This window comes from Tympanuchus pallidicinctus, unplaced genomic scaffold (assembly GCF_026119805.1).
Source record: "Tympanuchus pallidicinctus isolate F22 unplaced genomic scaffold, pur_lepc_1.0 scaffold22, whole genome shotgun sequence".
Taxonomy (NCBI): Eukaryota; Metazoa; Chordata; class Aves; order Galliformes; family Phasianidae; genus Tympanuchus; species Tympanuchus pallidicinctus.
In genome coordinates this window covers 24,264,797-24,282,676 of record NW_026294739.1, presented here as the reverse complement: position 1 = coordinate 24,282,676, position 17,880 = coordinate 24,264,797, and the positions used below count along the sequence as shown (strand labels likewise).

At 64.3% G+C, this 17,880-nt stretch overlaps 4 protein-coding genes across 5 annotated transcripts; 3 read left to right on the top strand and 1 right to left on the bottom strand.

Moving 5' to 3' along the window:
- The first annotated feature begins 1,711 nt into the window (after nucleotides 1–1,711).
- Nucleotides 1,712–5,527, top strand: HAS3 (hyaluronan synthase 3). Its single transcript, XM_052685855.1, has 4 exons — nucleotides 1,712–1,770; nucleotides 2,315–2,935; nucleotides 3,341–3,442; nucleotides 3,520–5,527. Exons 2-4 carry the CDS (start codon nucleotides 2,315–2,317, stop codon nucleotides 4,441–4,443), a joined length of 1,647 nt encoding a protein of 548 aa, XP_052541815.1. The 5' UTR covers nucleotides 1,712–1,770; the 3' UTR covers nucleotides 4,444–5,527.
- Nucleotides 5,528–5,747: 220 nt separating this feature from the next.
- On the bottom strand, nucleotides 5,748–7,468 carry CHTF8 (chromosome transmission fidelity factor 8). Of its 2 annotated transcripts, none has more exons than XM_052685857.1 (4): nucleotides 7,346–7,468; nucleotides 6,742–6,791; nucleotides 6,550–6,667; nucleotides 5,748–6,472 (listed from the first exon to the last, which is right to left on the bottom strand). In XM_052685857.1, exons 2-4 carry the CDS (start codon nucleotides 6,762–6,764, stop codon nucleotides 6,275–6,277), a joined length of 339 nt encoding a protein of 112 aa, XP_052541817.1. In that variant the 5' UTR covers nucleotides 6,765–6,791; nucleotides 7,346–7,468; the 3' UTR covers nucleotides 5,748–6,274. The 2 variants fall into 2 exon arrangements, with proteins under 2 accessions (XP_052541817.1, XP_052541816.1); XM_052685856.1 differs by having other exon boundaries at nucleotides 7,316–7,384.
- On the top strand, nucleotides 7,400–12,177 carry UTP4 (UTP4 small subunit processome component). Its single transcript, XM_052685854.1, has 16 exons — nucleotides 7,400–7,629; nucleotides 8,063–8,254; nucleotides 8,335–8,419; nucleotides 8,530–8,619; nucleotides 8,863–9,074; nucleotides 9,166–9,337; nucleotides 9,485–9,576; nucleotides 9,890–9,986; nucleotides 10,316–10,380; nucleotides 10,481–10,603; nucleotides 10,723–10,882; nucleotides 11,066–11,172; nucleotides 11,288–11,383; nucleotides 11,482–11,667; nucleotides 11,812–11,922; nucleotides 12,029–12,177. The coding sequence occupies exons 1-16, from the start codon at nucleotides 7,471–7,473 to the stop codon at nucleotides 12,143–12,145; spliced, it is 2,064 nt and encodes a 687-aa protein (XP_052541814.1). The 5' UTR covers nucleotides 7,400–7,470; the 3' UTR covers nucleotides 12,146–12,177.
- Nucleotides 12,178–12,386: 209 nt separating this feature from the next.
- SNTB2 (syntrophin beta 2) lies at nucleotides 12,387–17,585 on the top strand. Its single transcript, XM_052685774.1, has 7 exons — nucleotides 12,387–12,851; nucleotides 15,291–15,501; nucleotides 15,634–15,835; nucleotides 15,923–16,065; nucleotides 16,141–16,337; nucleotides 16,516–16,697; nucleotides 16,788–17,585. The coding sequence occupies exons 1-7, from the start codon at nucleotides 12,410–12,412 to the stop codon at nucleotides 16,878–16,880; spliced, it is 1,470 nt and encodes a 489-aa protein (XP_052541734.1). The 5' UTR covers nucleotides 12,387–12,409; the 3' UTR covers nucleotides 16,881–17,585.
- Nucleotides 17,586–17,880: the final 295 nt, after the last annotated feature.

The following is a 17,880-nucleotide window of genomic DNA, read 5'->3' as shown; positions in this document are numbered from 1 at the left end:
TGGCCAGGGGTGTTCAGCCCTTCAGTCCCTGGGGTTCCTGTGGGCATCAAGAGGCATTTATGGGCCAAGGGAAAAGATATCTGGAAGCAGCAGCCAAATCAGATTCAAAATGTAATTTTATCCATATTTGAGTGATTTTCCCAGGAGAAAATAAGGAAATGGAGATGGTATTGCCAACCTCCTGTACCCCACCAGTACTGGAGCCCTTCTGCCTATTTGACAGCGCTGTGGACCTGCACTGGAGCTCCTCTGTGCTCAGGGGGCTGCAGGCCCTCACAGTAAACCACTGTTTGGGGGCATTCTAGCACTGGGGTCATCCCTCTCCCTCTTTCAGGGCAGCCCCCAGGGGTACCCCAGCAAGGGGGACATCCCAACCCTGCAGCATCACTGCGCATCCTGAGCAGAGTGGGTGAACAGGGCAGGGGGCTGCAGGATCACAGCAGGGTACCCGGGGCTCCGGCACCCTGTGGCAAACCAGTGTTCAGCCACCCCCAGCCAGGGGCTGCACAGTGCTGCTGCACCACAGCCCCACAAGGTTGGGGTACCGGGCTGCATCCCCACCCCCAGCAAAGCCACCAGCGCCGTGCTGTGCCGTGCCGTGCTGTGTGTGTGGCCAGGAGCGCATTGTCCTCGTTGGCGGACCGGCGCTCCACTGCGCTGTCACCGCCGCCAGCCGCTGCCGGCGTTGGGCTGCGGGCGCACGCCGGGATGCAGCCGTACCGGCTGTGCTTTGCCAGGGCCTGGAGCAGACGGCCAGAGGAAGGGTTTGAATGAGAAGTCTGTATTAATGCAGCTCCCTGGGCGTCTGACTGCAATTCTGCCGCTGCGAACAAGGAGATTTCTGTGCCGGAGGAGGAGGAAATTTTATTTATACCTTGGGAAGCACTCGTGCGGGGAGAGCACCCGGGAGCTGCGATCACACTGAAAGGTAACGGGGCCGCAGCGTAACCCCAGCGCTGGGCACCTGCAGCGGGGCGCGGTGTGCACCCTCCTGTCCCCGTCCCTTCCCTGCAGTGCCGGGACACCCCGTGCCCCAGCAGCAGGGACACAGATGCGACCGTTTGGTGCCACGTGGGAGCCCGACAGCAGTGCGGGGGTCCCAGCTCGTCCCACCGTGCGCGGGGGACCCCCGGGGTCCGCCCAGGGAGTGTCCCCTTGGAGGGCGGCACCGAGCCCTGCACCCAGCCGGGGAGGAACCCAAAAGTGCGGGATCTGAGCCCAAAGAAGAAAGGCTGCGGCTCGGCGGGGTCCATTCCGGGGCTGGCGGTGCCTTGCCGTCAGCCTGGCACGGGGACATCGCGTGTGATGGGCGCAGGTCTCCCGTTCTTGAGGGGGCACAGGGACAGAATGACAGCCACGAGGTGTCCCCGTGTGTCCCCGGGAGGCGGTGGCTGATGGCTACGGAGGGGACGCGGGGAGGTGGGGAGGGTCCTGGAGGATGGCACGGGGCTGCTAGATCCGTGTCCCCGGGTTTCCCAGCTGTCCCCGGCTGACGGGTGGGGACGGACCCGGCGCCCGGTGCATCCCGCAGTGCGGGGCCGGTGCCGGGCGGGTCCCGGGGGCTGCGGGCGGGGCCGGGGGTGGTGCCGGGGGTGCTGGTGCCGGGGGTGCCGGTCCCGGTGTCGGGCGGAGACCCCGCGGGCTGCGGGCGGTGCCGGCCCCGCCGCGGTATAAAGCGGCCGCGCGGGCCGGGCCGGGCGCACAGCGGCGGCGGCGGCGGCCGGGGCGAGCGGCACCACCGGCACCGGTACCCGCACCGGTAGCAGCACGGTGAGTCCCGGTACGGTCCCTCCCCTCCTCCTTCCTCCCTCCCTCCCAGCCCCGCCGGTGCCAGCCCGGGGCTCCTCCGCCCCCGCGGCTCTGCAGGACCGCCCGCGGCCCCCCCACAGCGCGGAGCGGCACCGGGGGCCGCGGGGCGGGGGAGGACCGGGAGCGGCGGGGCGCTGCGGAGCCCCCGGGAAGCGCTTCCCGCCCCCGCCCCCTCCCTCAGCCCCGGGCTCCCCCGGCCCCGCGGCGCAGTCCCCGTCCCGCAGTTGGGGTCGAGGACCAGGGAGGGGCCGAGCCGGGTCCCGCAGTACGAGGACCAGGGGTCCCGGGGCCGTCCCTGCCCCCCGGGGTCAGCCCGCTGCCCGTTGTTCCCGTGCCCTTCCCTGTCCTCCAGCCCAGCCCCACAGGGCTGCGGGTGGGGAAATCCCAAAAGCGATGTCTGCGTGGGGATGAGGTTCACGTGGGCTGGGAGACCACCCGGTCACTGTGCCTGCATCGCGCTGCCCCCTGGGTGGTGGCCGTGCCCTGACTGTCCCATCCCACCCAGATGCCAGTGAGCCTCTCCACGGCGCTGCGTGTCGTCGGGACCAGCCTCTTCGCGCTGGCGGTGCTGGGGGGCATCCTGGCCGCCTATGTCACCGGGTACCAGTTCATCCACACGGAGAAGCATTACCTCTCCTTTGGGCTCTACGGGGCCATCCTGGGGCTGCACCTCTTCATCCAGAGCCTTTTTGCTTTCCTGGAGCACCGACGCATGAGGGCTGAGGGACAGCCGGTGCGGTTGGGCCGCTCCGTGGCCCTCTGCATCGCCGCCTACCAGGAGGATCCCGATTACCTGAAGAAGTGCCTGCACTCTGTCAAGCGCATCGCCTTCCCTGACCTCAAAGTGGTGATGGTGGTGGACGGCAACGGCCCGGATGACACCTACATGCTGGACATCTTCCACGATGTGATGGGCTCCGAGCGCGTGGGCAGCTACGTCTGGAGGAGTAACTTCCACGCACGGGGCGAGGGCGAAACAGAGGCTGGGCTGCAGGAAGGACTGGCCCACGTGCAGGCTCTGGTGCGCGGCACCACGTACTCCTGCATCCTGCAGAAGTGGGGCGGGAAGCGCGAGGTGATGTACACGGCCTTCCGGGCGCTCGGAGACTCCGTGGACTACATCCAGGTGGATGTGGGGTCCAGGCGGGTGGGGGGGGGACATGCGGGGTGATCTGGGGACTCACGGGGTGCGGCGCCGCGTGGGAGAGCTCAGCGTTGCTTCCTTGGTGCATCCCCTGCTGCGTGCCGGTGTCACCCGGGGGACACCGTGCAGCACCGCATGGGGCCCGGACCCCCATGCGTGGGTTGGGGTCAGCCGGTGTGTCCCACTGCTATGCCATTGACCAGAACTGGGTGTCCTGGGGCAGCGGTGTCCGGCAGCATGGAGCGCTCCGCTCCCCTCACCGCCCGCTGCTCTGCGGGCTCTGCCTCGTCTCGCCGGCCGTGGCTCAGGCTTGCCCGGCTGGGGCTGGGCCGTCTGCCGGGCGCGTGTGGGCGGCGGAGCGGGGCTCGACGTTGCCTCTGCCCCCAGGTGTGTGACTCAGACACGGTGCTGGACCCCGCCTGCACCGCCGAGATGCTCCGCATCCTGGAGGCCGACCCCCGTGTCGGTGGCGTCGGTGGCGATGTCCAGGTACGGTGGTGGGACAGAGAGGGGGCGCACGGGGCGCCGCTCTTGCATTGGTGGCACTGACCCCGTCTCCTCCGCAGATCCTGAACAAGTACGACTCGTGGATCTCCTTCCTGAGCAGCGTGCGGTACTGGATGGCCTTCAATGTGGAGCGTGCCTGCCAGTCCTACTTCGGCTGCGTGCAGTGCATCAGCGGCCCGCTGGGCATGTACCGCAACGCGCTGCTGCAGCAGTTCCTGGAGGACTGGTACCACCAGACCTTCCTGGGCACCAAGTGCAGCTTTGGGGACGACCGGCATCTCACCAACCGCGTGCTCAGCCTGGGCTACCAGACCAAGTACACAGCACGCTCCCGCTGCCTGACGGAGACGCCGACACGCTACCTGCGCTGGCTCAACCAACAGACCCGCTGGAGCAAGTCCTACTTCCGTGAGTGGCTCTACAACGCGCTGTGGTTCCACAAGCACCACCTCTGGATGACCTACGAGTCGGTGGTGACCGGCTTCTTCCCCTTCTTCCTCATCGCCACCGTCATCCAGCTCTTCTACCGCGGGCGCATCTGGAACATCCTCCTCTTCCTGCTGACGGTGCAGCTGGTGGGCATCATCAAGGCCACCTACGCCTGCTTCCTGCGCGGCAGCGCTGAGATGATCTTCGTCTCCCTCTACGCCCTGCTCTACATGTCCAGCCTGCTGCCCGCCAAGATGTTTGCCATCGCCACCATCAACAAGTCGGGCTGGGGCACGTCGGGCCGCCGCACCATCGTGGTCAACTTTGTGGGGCTGCTGCCGGTGTCGGTGTGGGCGGCCGTGCTGCTGGGCGGCCTGGCCTACACAGCCTACAGCCAGGACCTGCTCAGCGACACCGAGGTTGCCTTCCTCGTCTCGGGTGCCGTCCTCTACGCCTGCTACTGGGTGGCCCTGCTGACGCTCTACTTGGCCATGGTGGCGCGGCGCTGCGGGAAGCGGCAGGAGCAGTGCGGGTTGGTCTTTGCCGAGGTGTGAGGACGCCGTGGGTCCCCTCGCGGTTGGCGCTGACCCACCGGTGGCCACCCGGCTGCTGCTCCCTGCGTGCGGCAGCGCTGAGCGCACCCCAAGGTCAGCATTTGTGATCAAGTCTTGCTTTTTTTTTTTTTTAATTGCGGTTGTTTTCTTTTTTTTCCTTTTTAATTATTTTTAATTTTTTTTGTTGTTGTTTTCTGTAAAACTCAGCCCCAAGGGTGCTAGCGGCCGCGCCGGGGCTGTCTGGAGCTGTGCTTGGCACAGCCTTGGTGCTGCAGGGTCCTTCCTTGTGCCACGCTGAGCATTTCGCTGCCTTGGTGCGAGGGCACAGCGGGAGCTCCGCTGGTTGGGCTCCCCCTGCCCTGCTGGGCCCCATCCTTTGGTGCTTTCCTGGGACCCCCGATGTTCCCCCCGTGGCACTGTGGAGGATGGACCCCACGTGTCCAGCCAGGTGCTGAGCTGTGATGCTCAATGCTGCTGGAGTTGCTGCGCCCCAGGATTTTTTCCCCACCATCCCTGTGCAGCCCCTGCATGGGCGGGAGCCGGCTGCAGGCTCAGCCCCCTCTCTGCCATGATTTAGGGACAGAAATCGGATTTCATCCCAACGTTGGCACCACGTCGCTCAGGTGCTGTGCCAATGCCAGGCACCGCTGGCTGGTGCTGCCAGCTGGGCCCACCCACGGGGGCTCAGCATCCCCTGCTCTGTCTCCATGGAGCTCTGAATGTCCCCAAGAGCCACCCACCCCCATCCCCATGGCTGTGTATGTGCAGGCATGTACCCACAGCTCCCTCCAACTCCATTCTGGGGATCTGGCTGCCCCAGGAGGGCAGCTCCTCTGTTGTGCTTTGCCAAAGAGCATATGGAGGGGGCACTGGCACCCCATTTTTGTGCCCGCAGCCTGGGCAGAAGCAGAAAAACCCGGGCCGTGGGTCAGCTGGAGCATGGGTTGCTGATGGTCCGGCCAGCCCACGGCACCATAAAGAAGCCAACCTCGTCCCGGCTTCCTGCCAGCTGCCTTCTCCACCGCCCCTCCTCTGCCCCCTAGCTCTGGAAGCGAGGAGGGAACCTGGCATCCGTCTAGACAGCGGGGAGGCGCTGGGTTTTAGGTCTGGGCATGCAGAGGAGGGCGGGGAGAGCCAGTTCCCAGCCTTTCCCTGCCCACTGTGTCCCCCTGGGTATTTACCCACGGCCATCTCCTCTGGGCCCTCTTTTCAGGGCTAAAACCTTTGTACAAGTCAGGCTTTTTATTTAAGATGGGATTTTTTAGGAGACTTTTGTAGCTCTTTTCGTATTTACACTTTATTGCTGATTGTTTGTAAATCTATTTATTTTTTAACTCCTATTTTTTTCATATTTTGAGAGGTCTGTTTTTTATATCCTGGTGGATTTGACACAATAAAGACTTGCACAGAGAAAACATGGTGTGTCATCCCTGCTCCCCCTGCCCGACTCCACGTGGGCTCCCAGTCTGGGGAGACTCAAGGGGGGAAGGTGCTAAAACAGAAGTGATAGACCTTGTCTGCAGCTCTGCTGGCTGCAGGAGTGACTTTAGAAGGGCACATGAGGAGGCAGCCAGCTTGAGAGTGTGCCCAAGCCATACCCGGCACAGGCAGGAGGATGGGCAGAGCTGGCAGCACGATGTGCATGGCTGCAGAGCTGAGTTCTGGTACTTGAGGCAGTGCTGGTGGCACGTCATGTGCAGCCCCCATTAGGGGCACAGCCTGGCCCTGCAGGATGCCCCTTGCCTAAGGTGGGCGCTGCGTTCATGCCCCAGCTGTCCTCGGCAGCATCACAAAGGAAAAGCATTGCTCCTGTGGCAGCAGATCTGTGTCCTCACACCTTCTTGGGCACGTTGGTGATGATGGGCTTGGGCCGCGTTTTGAAGAGCAGCTTGGTCTTGATGAGGGCGGTAACAGCGTAGCGCGTCCCTGCAGGGTCGGCCGCCTGCTTCATCAGGACAGCAAAGGGCTTCTCCAGCTGCACCACCTTCCCATAGAGGATGTGGTGACCCACGATGAGCACGGGGATGCCCTGCGTGGGAGAAGTGGGGTGAGGACGGCCTGTGGGCATCGCCACCCCACAGCCCGGGCTCACAGAGCGCTGCTCACCTCCCGTGTGTAGTGCAGGTCTCCCAGCAGACTCCCAGGCAGCGCACCGCCACCACGCGGCTCCACCTCTCCCTGCAGCTCCACCAGCACCCAGCGCTCCAGGCTGCCTGCACCAGCACTGCCAGGGAGAGGAGTGGTGTCGCCCACCGGGCACAGGGCACCCGAGCGTGGCAGGCCCAGGCCCTCACTCACCTGGAGATGATGAGCTGCACCATAATGCGGGCTCTGCAGAGCTGCTGTCACTGCAAGGGGATGGGATGGGAAGAGCCCTCAGGCTGCTGCGTGATACTGGGACCCCCATCTCCTCAAACCCATACCCTGAACCGTCCCACGTCCCCTGTGCCATGATCCTTTCCTATGTCCCAATGAATCTACTAAGCCAACGTTCCCATACCAACTCCATTCAAAGCCCCACTATATTCAGCTGCCCCCTGTGCCTTGCTTTGCCCCCCATGCCCCGAGCTCCCCCATAACCCCACACCCCACCAAACCCGCAGCGCCCCGAGCACCATACCTCCCATCATATCCAGCTGCTCCCTATGCCTTGATGCCCTCCCCATGCTCTAAATTCCTCCCCATGCCCACACCCCACCGAGTCCTCTACGCCCAGAGCCCTGTACCCCAAAATCGCACCGCCCCCCCCGTGCCTCCTGGAGTCCCGTGTCCCATTCACACCCCCAGCACCTTCCGTGCCCCCCCGTGCGCGCAGCCCTTTGCCCTCCCCGCTGTTCCGTCCCGGCTGGGTGCCGCCCGCCTCGCTCCGCACCCCCGGCTCCGCTCCCACCGCCCGGCACACCCGAATCTCCCGCCGTTCTGCTCTGCTCTTCCGCTTCCAGGTACTGGGGATCACTTCCGCTTCCGGGAGCGCGGCGCCGCACGTGGGGCCCGGCAGGGCGGAGCGGAGCGGGGCCGGGAGCCGCGATGGGGGAGTTTGAGGTGCACCGCGTCCGGTTCTTCGACCTGGTGCCCGCCGGCGTGCGCTGCATGGCCTACCGGCACCGCGGCTGCCGCCTGGCGCTCGCCCGCACCGACGGCGCCGTCGAGGTGTACAACTTCGCCGCTAATTACTACATGGAGAAGGTGGGCGGGGAATGCGGGGAGAACGGGGAGGACCAGGCCGGGTGGTGGTGGTGGGGAGTCTGTGTGGGGAGGCAGGAGGTGGGAGCGGGGCTGGGTGATGGAAGGGAGACGGAGGGAGAGCGGGGAGAACTGGGCTGGGGGCTGAGGGTAACGAAGGGGAGGACTGGGCGGGGTGATAGATGGGAAACCGGGGGTGAATGGTGGGGATGGTGAGTGGAGGCTGATGGTGGAGGACCGGCGGGGGAACCTGGTCATGTGACAGTGTGGAACCGGGGGTTATTGAGAAGAGCACGGCTGGGGTGTTAACAGGAACTCGGGAGGAACCGGGTGTGGGGTGGCAGGGGAGAAGCAGCAGGGAACCAGGGGCCACGGGGTTGAGGGCGGTGGGGATACGGGTGGAACAGAGCCGTGGTGATGGGGCCTGCTTCCCTAGGCCATCCCCGGGCACCAGGCACGCTCAGTGGAAGCGCTGTGCTGGGCAGCAGGGGAGCGGCTCTTTGGGGCCGGCCTGAGTGGGGACATCACTGAGTATGACCTGGAGCGGCTGCACCCGGCCCGCGCTGTCGATGGCTTCGGGGGACCCATCTGGAGCATGGCTGCCAACAACGATGGCACACGGCTGGCGGTGAGCAGCAGGGATGGGGCTCACAATGGCCGAGGAGCTGCCACCCCCAGGAGCTGATCCTTACACCCCCCAATCCCTAGATTGGCTGTGAGGACGGCTCGGTGAAGCTCTTCCAGGTGGTGCCTGGGGGTGTTCAGTTTGAGAAGAACCTGGACCGGCAGAAAGGTGAGTGTGGGGGGCTCTGCAGGGCCATCCCCTTGTCTACTCCTTGTGCCATTCTGGTCACCAAAAGGCTGCTGTGCCCTGGAGCACACCTGGAGCTTCCATCTCTACAGGACGTGTGCTGTGCCTCTCCTGGCATCCCTCGGGGACCCACCTGGCAGCTGGCTCCATCAACTTCATCCGTGTGCTTGATGTCCGCTCAGGTAATGAACTGCCCCAGACTGGGGCATCGCTCCTTGGAGCAGCCTTCAGGGGGAGCCTGCGGTGTCCCCTGTCCTGGGGCACCATCAGCAGCCACAAGTCTGTGCTTTGGGATGTCTGCCTGACACTGCCACAGCTCCCAGCCTGGGAGTCCTGCAGCGCACAGGACGCAGGGAAAGGACAAAGTGAGGAGCCTGAGGTCATCCCACTCTCTCCCCATCTTGAACAACCCTTCCCTACCTCAGGCCGAACAGCCCAGAGGATCATGGTGAACTATCATGTGCCAAAGTCCAAGAAGCGCGAGTGCGTCGTGTGGAGCATCGCCTTCCTGTCGAGTGGCACCGTCGTCAGCTCAGATTCATTTGGGAGAGTGCAGTTTTGGGACTGGGAGCGAGGGACTCTGCAGGACTCCCACACTGTCAGCACCTCAGCTGCACTCTCGCTGGCTGTGTCAGAGGTGAGGTCACCCTGGGCCGGGACAGCAGTGCCAGCACCCAGGTGGTATCCATCGCTGTGCCCTGTGATCAACAGCCCTCTCTTTCTCCCAGGAAGAGGACAGCATTGTGGTGGGCACCTCGGCGGGGGCCACTTACCAGTTCCAGCTGCTGCCAGTGAAGGCAGGCGGCCAGGAGAAGCGCTGGGTGAAGACGAAGCCATTCCAACATCACACCCACGACGTGCGAGCTGTGGTGCACACCCCGACAGCTCTCATCTCTGGAGGTGAGCGCTGTGTGGGGAAGCTCGATGGCTTCTCTCCCTTCCCTCCTGTCCCCCCCTCCCCCTCTTCTCTTCCCTCCCCCCCGTCCTCCCTTCCCCCCTCTCACCCCCCTCCAATAGTTGCTTGTATGAGCTCCACTTGGTTTCCAGGCCTGGATGCCCAGCTGGTGATCCGCCCGCTCATGGAGAAGGTACAGAAGAAGGGCTACGACACAGCGCTAAGGAAATTCACCCTTCCCCACGTGAGTGTGGCTCTAAGCAGGGTCCTGTGGTGGCTCCTGGGGCCATGAGGTGAGCTCTGTGGGAGCAGCCAGGCTCTGCCTGCCCCGCTGGGTCCCCTCCTGGCCCTGGCACGCCTGTGGGCTCCTGTGATGCAGTGAGATGGAGAGTAGAGTTGATGAGCCTGTCCTACTGGTCCTGCTGCGGCTCCCTCTCCTGGTTCTCATCCCATAGAACCTGAGTTGTTGCTTGCTGGCAGCCCAAGCCATTGCAGCTTTGGACCAACCCTTTCTGCCAGGCTGTGGTCCATGATAATGTGCCCGTTTCTGCCTGCAGCGACGCCTTGTCTCCTGTGCCAGGAAAGCCCGGCTCCTCCTCTTCCAGTTCTCCCAGCACCTGGAGCTCTGGAGACTTGGCTCTACTAATAAAACTGGTACGTCTGCTGGTGTCTGTTGGGTACAGACCTCTGAGTTTAACTCCAGGGCAGTGTCTGGAGGACTGCAGGGCGCAATCTGCCAGGGCAGTGGAGGAATGGTGCAGCCCAGCTTTGCTTACGGCTGTGTTACCCAGTGCTGTGCAGGACCGTGGTGCTGCTGGCAACGTACTCTTCTTGCTGAGCTGGGTGGTGCCCTGAGGCCTCGAGGCGGCCAGGGAAGGGTCTGGATCCATCCTGGTGTCTGGACCACGCCCTCTGGGTCCCCTGCTATTCTCACCAGGGCCTGCATAGTTTCTGTTGTTACTGATGTTTGTTTGTCATTCCAGGAAAGGATGGAGAGGTCCTTCCCGTGAGCCGCATGCCGGAGCACCTCCTGCAGCTCAAGAGCAAGGTAAGACTGAACTGGAGTTGGCAGCTTTGCTTCCTCCGATGGCCAAGTTGCGAGTGCCAGGGTGCTCTGCGGACCCCACTCAGCACCTCCACATCTCCAGGGTCCTGAGCACATCTACTGCAGCTGCGTCTCACCCTGTGGCAGCTGGATTGCCTACAGCACTGCGTCTCGCTTCCACCTCTACCGTGTGCAGCATGAGGGCGACAGCATCAGTGTCAAGAAGGTGAGGGCTGGGGGGTCTCGCAGGGAGCTGGGGCTGCTGGTGGCACAGCGTGTGGGTCAGCAGCAGTGGGGCTGCTTGTCAGCAGTGTGACTGCCAGTGCTGCCTTCTCCACCTGCAAGGTCCCCGGCGTGCCCAAGCTGCTGCTCCCAGCCTACCAGCTGCAGTGTGCTTCCGACTCAGGCAGACTCTTCATCGCCTCTGACAGAGGCTCTGTCCATGTGGTGCAGCTGTTGGAACTGGGAGGCTGCAAACACCTGCACACGCTGCGCCCACCCGCAGGTAGGGAGCAGGCACTGTGGCCCCTGTGGGTGCTGCCCTAGATCTGGGACACCTTGGAGTAATTTAAGGCGTCTGAGAGCATGGGGGTGAAGATGGAGAGCATTTCTGGGTACTTGTTTGTCCTGACTGTGACTGTGTAGCATTTTCTTGTGTCTGTGTAGCAATTGTGTGTGTGTTGTTCAGGGAGCCGGGAAGCTGTCTACCTGCTGGCATCGAGTGCTGATGGGAACTGGCTGGCTGCGGTCAGCGGGGACTGGGAGGTGCATGTCTACAGCCTGAAACACTTCAAGGTACAGGCAGGGCTCTGTGTGGGGCCCTCTGAGGTGTCCCTGGAGCCGGGCATTGGGGGAGGTACCGGCGGGTGGCCGAGGACACGTGGGACAGTGTTGTCCTTCTGCCTTTCAGCACCACTGCACGGTGCCCACCTACAGCTGTGCGGTGACAGCCCTCGCCATCCACCCAGCAACCAACAACCTTTTTATCTCCTACTCGGACCAGCAGGTGGGAGCTGTGCCTGCGGCAGCCGTGTGCTGCTTGGGATCGGTTGTGTGTTGGCATTGGGCTCATGATGGGGACCCATCTTCTCTCCTGTGCCACAGCTCTTTGAGTTCAGCATCCCTGAGAAGCAGTACACGGCCTGGAGCCGTGCTGTGCAGAACAGCGGGCTGCACAGGCTCTGGCTGGAGAGGGACTCACCCATCACCCACATCACCTTCAACCCGAAGAACACCTCGCAGGTCCTGCTGCACGATGTCTACATGCTGTGTGTCCTTGACAAGTCCCTGGTGAGCTGACAAGGGCACTGCTGGAGCTTCGCAGGGGTTGCTTGTGTTGGTTCAAAGGGAAGGGCGGGTGGTGTGCGGCACTTGAGGGGGTGGGCACAGGGTTTGGTGCCCAAGCTGCAGCACTGACACGGGCCGTGCCCGCAGCCCCTGCCCGACAACAACGCCCTGCTGATGAACCAGAGCACCCTGAAGCAGCTCTCAGAGCCCGCCCGGCGCCGGCACCTTCACGCCTTCAAGATCTGCAAGAAGTTCCAGGTGGGCGGCGCGGTCCCTGCGTGCATCTCATACCCGGGAGCGCCCTTGGCACCGCTGCCCTCGGTGCTCTGTCGCGTTCCCTGCGCTCACACCGTTGTGCCCACAGCCGCTGCTGTTCGCGGACCTTCTGGACGAGCGCTGCCTGGTGACGGTGGAGCGGCCTGCCGTGGACATCAACGCAGAGCTTCCGCCGCCCGTGCAGCAGCAGAAGTTCGGCACTTAGCGCCGGCCACCTCAATAAACGCGCTGTTCTCACGCTGTTCTCTCGTCCTTACCGGAGCACCGAACCCCCGCCTCCCCCGCCCCCAGTCCGCGGCGCGCTGCCCCGCCGCCGCCTCCAGCCCTCGCCAATCGGAACGCTGGAAGGGCCCCTCGCCCCGCCTCTCGCGACGCGCACAGCCAATAGCCTCTCGCCATGCGGGCGTGGGGCGTGTCCTCGCGGCGGGACCCGTGGCGGGGCGGGGCGGAGCGGCGCGGCGGTGGCGGCATGGCCGTGTGGACGCGCGCCTCCAAGGCGGGGCTGCTGGAGCTGCTGCTGCGGGAGCGCTGGGTGCGGGTGGCGGCCGAGCTGAGCGGAGAGGCGCTGAGCCTCACGGCCGAGCCCGGAGAACCGACCCCGGGGCTCAACGGCGTGGCCAACGGCGGCGGCGAGTGGGGCGGCGCGGAGGCGGCCGTGCCCGGCTGCGTGCGGAGGGTGCGGGTGGTGAAGGCGGAGGCGGGCGGGCTCGGCATCAGCATCAAGGGCGGTCGCGAGAACCGCATGCCCGTGCTCATCTCCCGCATCTTCCCGGGGCTGGCGGCGGAGCGGAGCGGCGCGCTGCGGCTCGGCGATGCCATCCTGGCGGTGAACGGCGTGGACCTTCGCGACGCCACCCACGACCAGGCCGTGCAGGCGCTGAAGCGCGCCGGGAGGGAGGTGATCCTGGAAGGTACTGGACCCGCTCCCCCCCTTTGCCCCGTCCCGCTCTCCGCCCCGGGGTCTCCTCCTCCCCCGTCACCTCGTCCCCGGCCTTCCCTCGGCTCCGCTCCCTGTGGCGTCTCCGCACAGCCCGGCGGCGAACGGGGACGGCCACGTCGGAGCTCACTCCTACTGCCGTGCCCCGTGCCGCCGGGGATGGCAGCGGCGCCCCGGGACCTGCGGTGCTCCCCACGGTGCCCGCCCTGATGCTGTGCACGAGGCTCGGTGCCCGCGGAGCACAGGCTCCTGCCCGACCTGTTCTCGGCAAGCTGGGGCAGGACCTGCCGGTGCAGCGCTGCTGGTGCCACCGGTACCACCAGTGTCAGCGCGGTCCCACCCCCACGTCCCGTCCTGATGTCCACCGGGGCCCTGTGTCGGTGCGAGGGCGTGTGCGGATTTGTGTGGCTCAGCTGCCCACGCTGGCTCCAGGGCACCGGGGGACAAGGAGGGAACGAGCCATGTTTGGGGCTGGAAGGAGCATGCAGGGGCAGACAGCATTGCTCCATGGACGTGGATGGGGTACCCTAGCCAGCTGGGGGCTGCCAGGAGCACTGGCACTGTGCCCCGTGCCCACTCTCCAGCCCTGGGTTTCACTTCACTTGCAGGCACCTGTGCTGGGTGCCATCCTTCTGGTGCCATCAGCGCAGCGGAACCCCTACCCCGTCCTGGGTGGGAGCTGGGAGCTGAGCTCTGGGCCCACAGGCAGCTCTGCACCGGGCAGCAAGGTCGGAAAGAGGAAGGAGGGCTGTGGGAGGAAACCCACATGCATGGGTGGGGAAACCACTCTGGTGCTGCTGGGAGGGGGCTGGTAATGCTGGGCTGCGAGGGGGGGTCTGGGCTGTAGTGAGAGGCCCCGTAGGTGAGCCCAGGGTGCAGCCGCCTTCCTGCAGCGAGCTGTGAGGGTGCAGCAGTGCTGGGTTTCCTTTGCGGTGAGCGTGTAGGCGTGCTATGCCATGACAGCCGTGCTGGGATGGAGCTCAGCTGGTGAGTCTGCACGTGCCATTGCCCTCTGCGCTGCGCCGTGTTGGTACAGCAGCTCCATGCTCGTGTTGTGCCTCAGGCACTGCCCCCAGCAGCATCTCCCAGCTGTGTTCTGGCTCTGCTGCTGCTGCCCGTGCCCCAGTGCCAGGGTGCTGGCCAGGGTTGTACAGCCTGGCAGTGTCTGCGTGTACTGTCCCAGCTACGGCAAAGGCAGGCAAACCACCAGGTTGGTTGAACCAATGCCACCCACCCAAGCATTTGGAACACTGTGGTTGCCTAGCTGGTACTGCACAGGGTGCAAGGCACTGCAGGGTGCCCTGTGCAAATCAAGGGAGGTGGGCATGAAGCTCACGGTGTGTCCAGCAGCTCCCACTTTGGGCTCAAAAGCCTGCCCAGGGGGTTTCAGGGATGTCGTTGTCTCTGCTGCTCAGTGCCAGCACCATGGCTCAGAGCACAAAGGGTTCACTCCCGGGCAGGGAGCAGTGGCCCCAGTGCTCCAGCCTCAGACACAGGCTGCCAACATCTGGCTGCCAGCTGTGAGCCACCTTGGAGGCTGCCGCTGGCCGAGCTCCAGCTCACAACCATCCACTCCAGGCACTGGCCTGCCCATGGGGATTAGAGGTGCGCAGGGAAGGCGTAATCTGGGGATAAGCGCGGCGGGAGCTAATATTATCCCCTGGTGTCCGCAGCAAGGGCAGTGCATCCCCTCCAGCTGTGTCGGCTCAGCAGCACCGCCAGGCGCCCCTCAGAGCTCCCACCACGGCGTCACACCGTCTCCCTGCCTGTGGGGAGCCGTGCTTCACAGCTGTGTTTCACAGCAGATTACAGCTTACTCGCTGTTTTTTTTTCACTTTAATTCCCCGCTGCCCTGAGGCTGTTCCCTCCCTGCTGAGGGGGCTCGGCTCTCTGGCTCGGCCGCACGCCCGCTGCTCGGCGTCAGCCCCTGCTCAGTGCTCTGGCACGCAGCGCTCCCAGCATCTGGAACACATTGTGTTGGCTGTCCCCAAGCGTGACAGCGGGGAGCGGCGTGGTGATGGGACAGCACTCAGCAAGTGAAGGATTTTGACATCCTGGCGCCTACCATGTGTTTGGGGAGGGATGGTCTGTGGGGACCTGGAGCGATGAGTCCTTCCTTCCTCTCAGCCCCGAGAGGAGTGCAGGGCCGGGACATCCTGGCTGCAGGCACCATCCTGGGGCTGTTATCACCCACGGCGCTGGAAACTTGGCCACAGCGTGCGGCAGGGTGGGCAGGATGGGCTGCAGGCTGACCTCCTGCCCGCGCCATTGTCCCGCGCTGCCGGGCCCTTCCGATCCCCATGTCCTGATGGTGCTGGGATGGGCCCTGCGTGCCTCCGGCTCCTGGCAGGGATCAGCGCTGGCCGTGGCCCCTCTTCCCCCCATCCCTAACACCGACGCCGTCTGCCCGCAGTGAAGTTCATGCGAGAGGTGACGCCCTACATGAAGAAGCCATCGCTGGTGTCAGACCTGCCCTGGGAGGGAGCTGCCCCGCAGTCGCCCAGCCTGAGCGGCAGCGAGGACTCAGGATCACCCCAGCACCACGGCGCCCGTGACCACAAGGTCATCCCTCTGAAGATGTGCTTCGCTGCACGGAACCTCAGCATGCCCGACCTGGAGAACCGGTGAGCAGGCGGCGGTGTTTGGGAAGCGCTTGGCACATGGCCCAGGCTGCGCCGTGCCCCCGTTCCGGCCCCACTGCTGGCAGCACGCCTGCAGCCAGGCTGGCCCCGTCCCAGAGCCCCGTATCCCCGCAGGCTGATCGAGCTGCACTCGCCGGACAGCAGGAACACGCTGATCCTGCGCTGCAAGGACACTGCCACCGCACATTCCTGGTTCACAGCGCTGCATGCCAACATCACGGCGCTGCTGCCGCAGGTGCTGGCGGAGCTCAATGCTGCGCTGGGTGGCAGCGCTGGGGGCCGGGAGGTGAAGCATGTCGCGTGGCTGGCAGAGCAGGTACGGGTCTGTGTACCGGGGGATGCCATCGCTGGGTGGCACCATGACAGCTGAAGCTGCCCTATCGTTGTGCTGCTTGTCCATCAGGCACGGCTGGACGGCGGGCGGCAGCAGTGGCGGCCAGTCCTGATGGCGGTGACGGAGAAGGATCTGCTGCTGTACGACGCCATGCCTTGGACACGCGACGCGTGGGCCTCGCCATGCCACAGCTACCCGTTGGTGGCCACCAGGTACTGGGATGGGGACTCCCGTAGGAGCCATCCCCACACGTGGGATGCAGCACCGACATCTCCTCCCGTCCCCAGGTTGGTGCATTCAGGCTCGGGCCGCCGCTCGCCCTCGCTGGGCTCTGAGCTGACCTTTGCCACGCGAACGGGCTCACGGCAGGGCATTGAGATGCACGTCTTCCGTGTGGAGACGCACCGTGACCTGTCCTGCTGGACGCGAGTGCTGGTGCAGGGCTGCCATGCTGCTGCTGAGCTCATCAAAGAGGTGTCCGTGGGTGAGTGCACACCGGCACCAGGGCTCTGCCCATGGGACAGGGAGTCCCTGGCAGTGATGGTGCTGTGCTGCATGATGGCTTCTCTACCTTCTCCACTGCTTGGGGCAGTTTTGGGGTGTCTGGGGGTGACTGTAGCCAGGTGGTGGGGACAGAACCAAAGCCATGCCTGTGCCTGCAGGCTGCACTCTGGGTGGCCAGGAGGTGAAGCTCTGCATTCACTACGAGGGCGGCTTCACCATCTGCCGCGATGAGGCAGGCGGCAGCGTCCTCTACCGCTACCCCTATGAAAAGCTGAAGATGTCGGCGGATGATGGCATCAGGACCCTCTATCTAGACTTTGGAGGCCCAGAGGGGGAACTGGTGAGGAGGGACCCCTAACCCCATCCGAGACATACCCTAGGACTTGGGTTGCCCTTGTGCTTTGACACCATTCTCCCTTTCCTTCCACAGGCGCTGGACCTGCACTCCTGCCCCAAGCCCATCGTCTTCGTGCTGCACACCTTCCTCTCGGCCAAAGTCACCCGCATGGGGCTGCTGGTGTAGGTGACCACCCTGACCACCCCAGCTGCCTCCACAATGCAAAGCAGCCTGGGAAACATGGAGCCCCACCGCTGCCTGCCACACCGGTGCCTTGGGGAGGGGGCTCCCCTTCTGCGACTCGGGGAGCTCAGTGTTATCCCCTGCCCCCAAAAGCCATCTCTGATCTCACCACCTGTGCCTTGCAGCGGGGCCACTCCCCCCCTCCCCCCCCCGGGGAGCTTCACCTTGTGTTCCTCCCCCAAGTGGGACTGTGTTGGGCACTGTTTGTATCCCCTGGGGGGGGGTCTCGTCTTAAAAATGTGGGCACTCGGGAGGACGCTGGGACCTGGCCCTGTGATGCTGGTATGGGCAGGGGGCTCAGTCCCTGCCATGCTGTGATCACAAGGCAGGTGCTCCTCAAACTCTCAGAGTCTGCAAACAAACGCTGTTCCCTGCCTGGGCTGGGAGCACAGTGGGACCCCTGTAGGCCCCGTGGTTTTGGGGAGGGACACATAGATCAATGCACTTTTGCTTTTTGTACTTTACCTCCGCCCCTGGTGCGGGGACGGGTGCTCGGTGCTGGGGGTCCCCGCTGTGCCCCAGCCCAACTCCTCTGCAAACGTTTCTGCTTCCCATGAGCTGTGCCAGGGGGCCTGAGGGGTGCAGAGCCCCCCACCCCGCTCAGCCCATTCTATTTTTGTACTCTTTGTAAATCGCTATTTATACAAACTGGCCTTGTATGGGGTTTGTGATCGGCACCGCAGCAAGAGCAGCTGTGCATGGTGCTGCACATGCGTGGATGTGCTGTGTGGATGGGGGTGTGCTGTGTGCCCCTGCACGTGCAGTGTGTGTGTGCTGTGTGTGTTTCTGTATAGGGGTGTGCAGATATACACGCGTGTGTGCTGTGTAGATGCTGTGCTGTGTGTGTGTATGAGGGGCTGCACTGCCTGAGGCGTAGTGTGTACATGTTTGTATACACATGTACATGTATACACACATACTGTGCATGCAGTACAGTATGGAC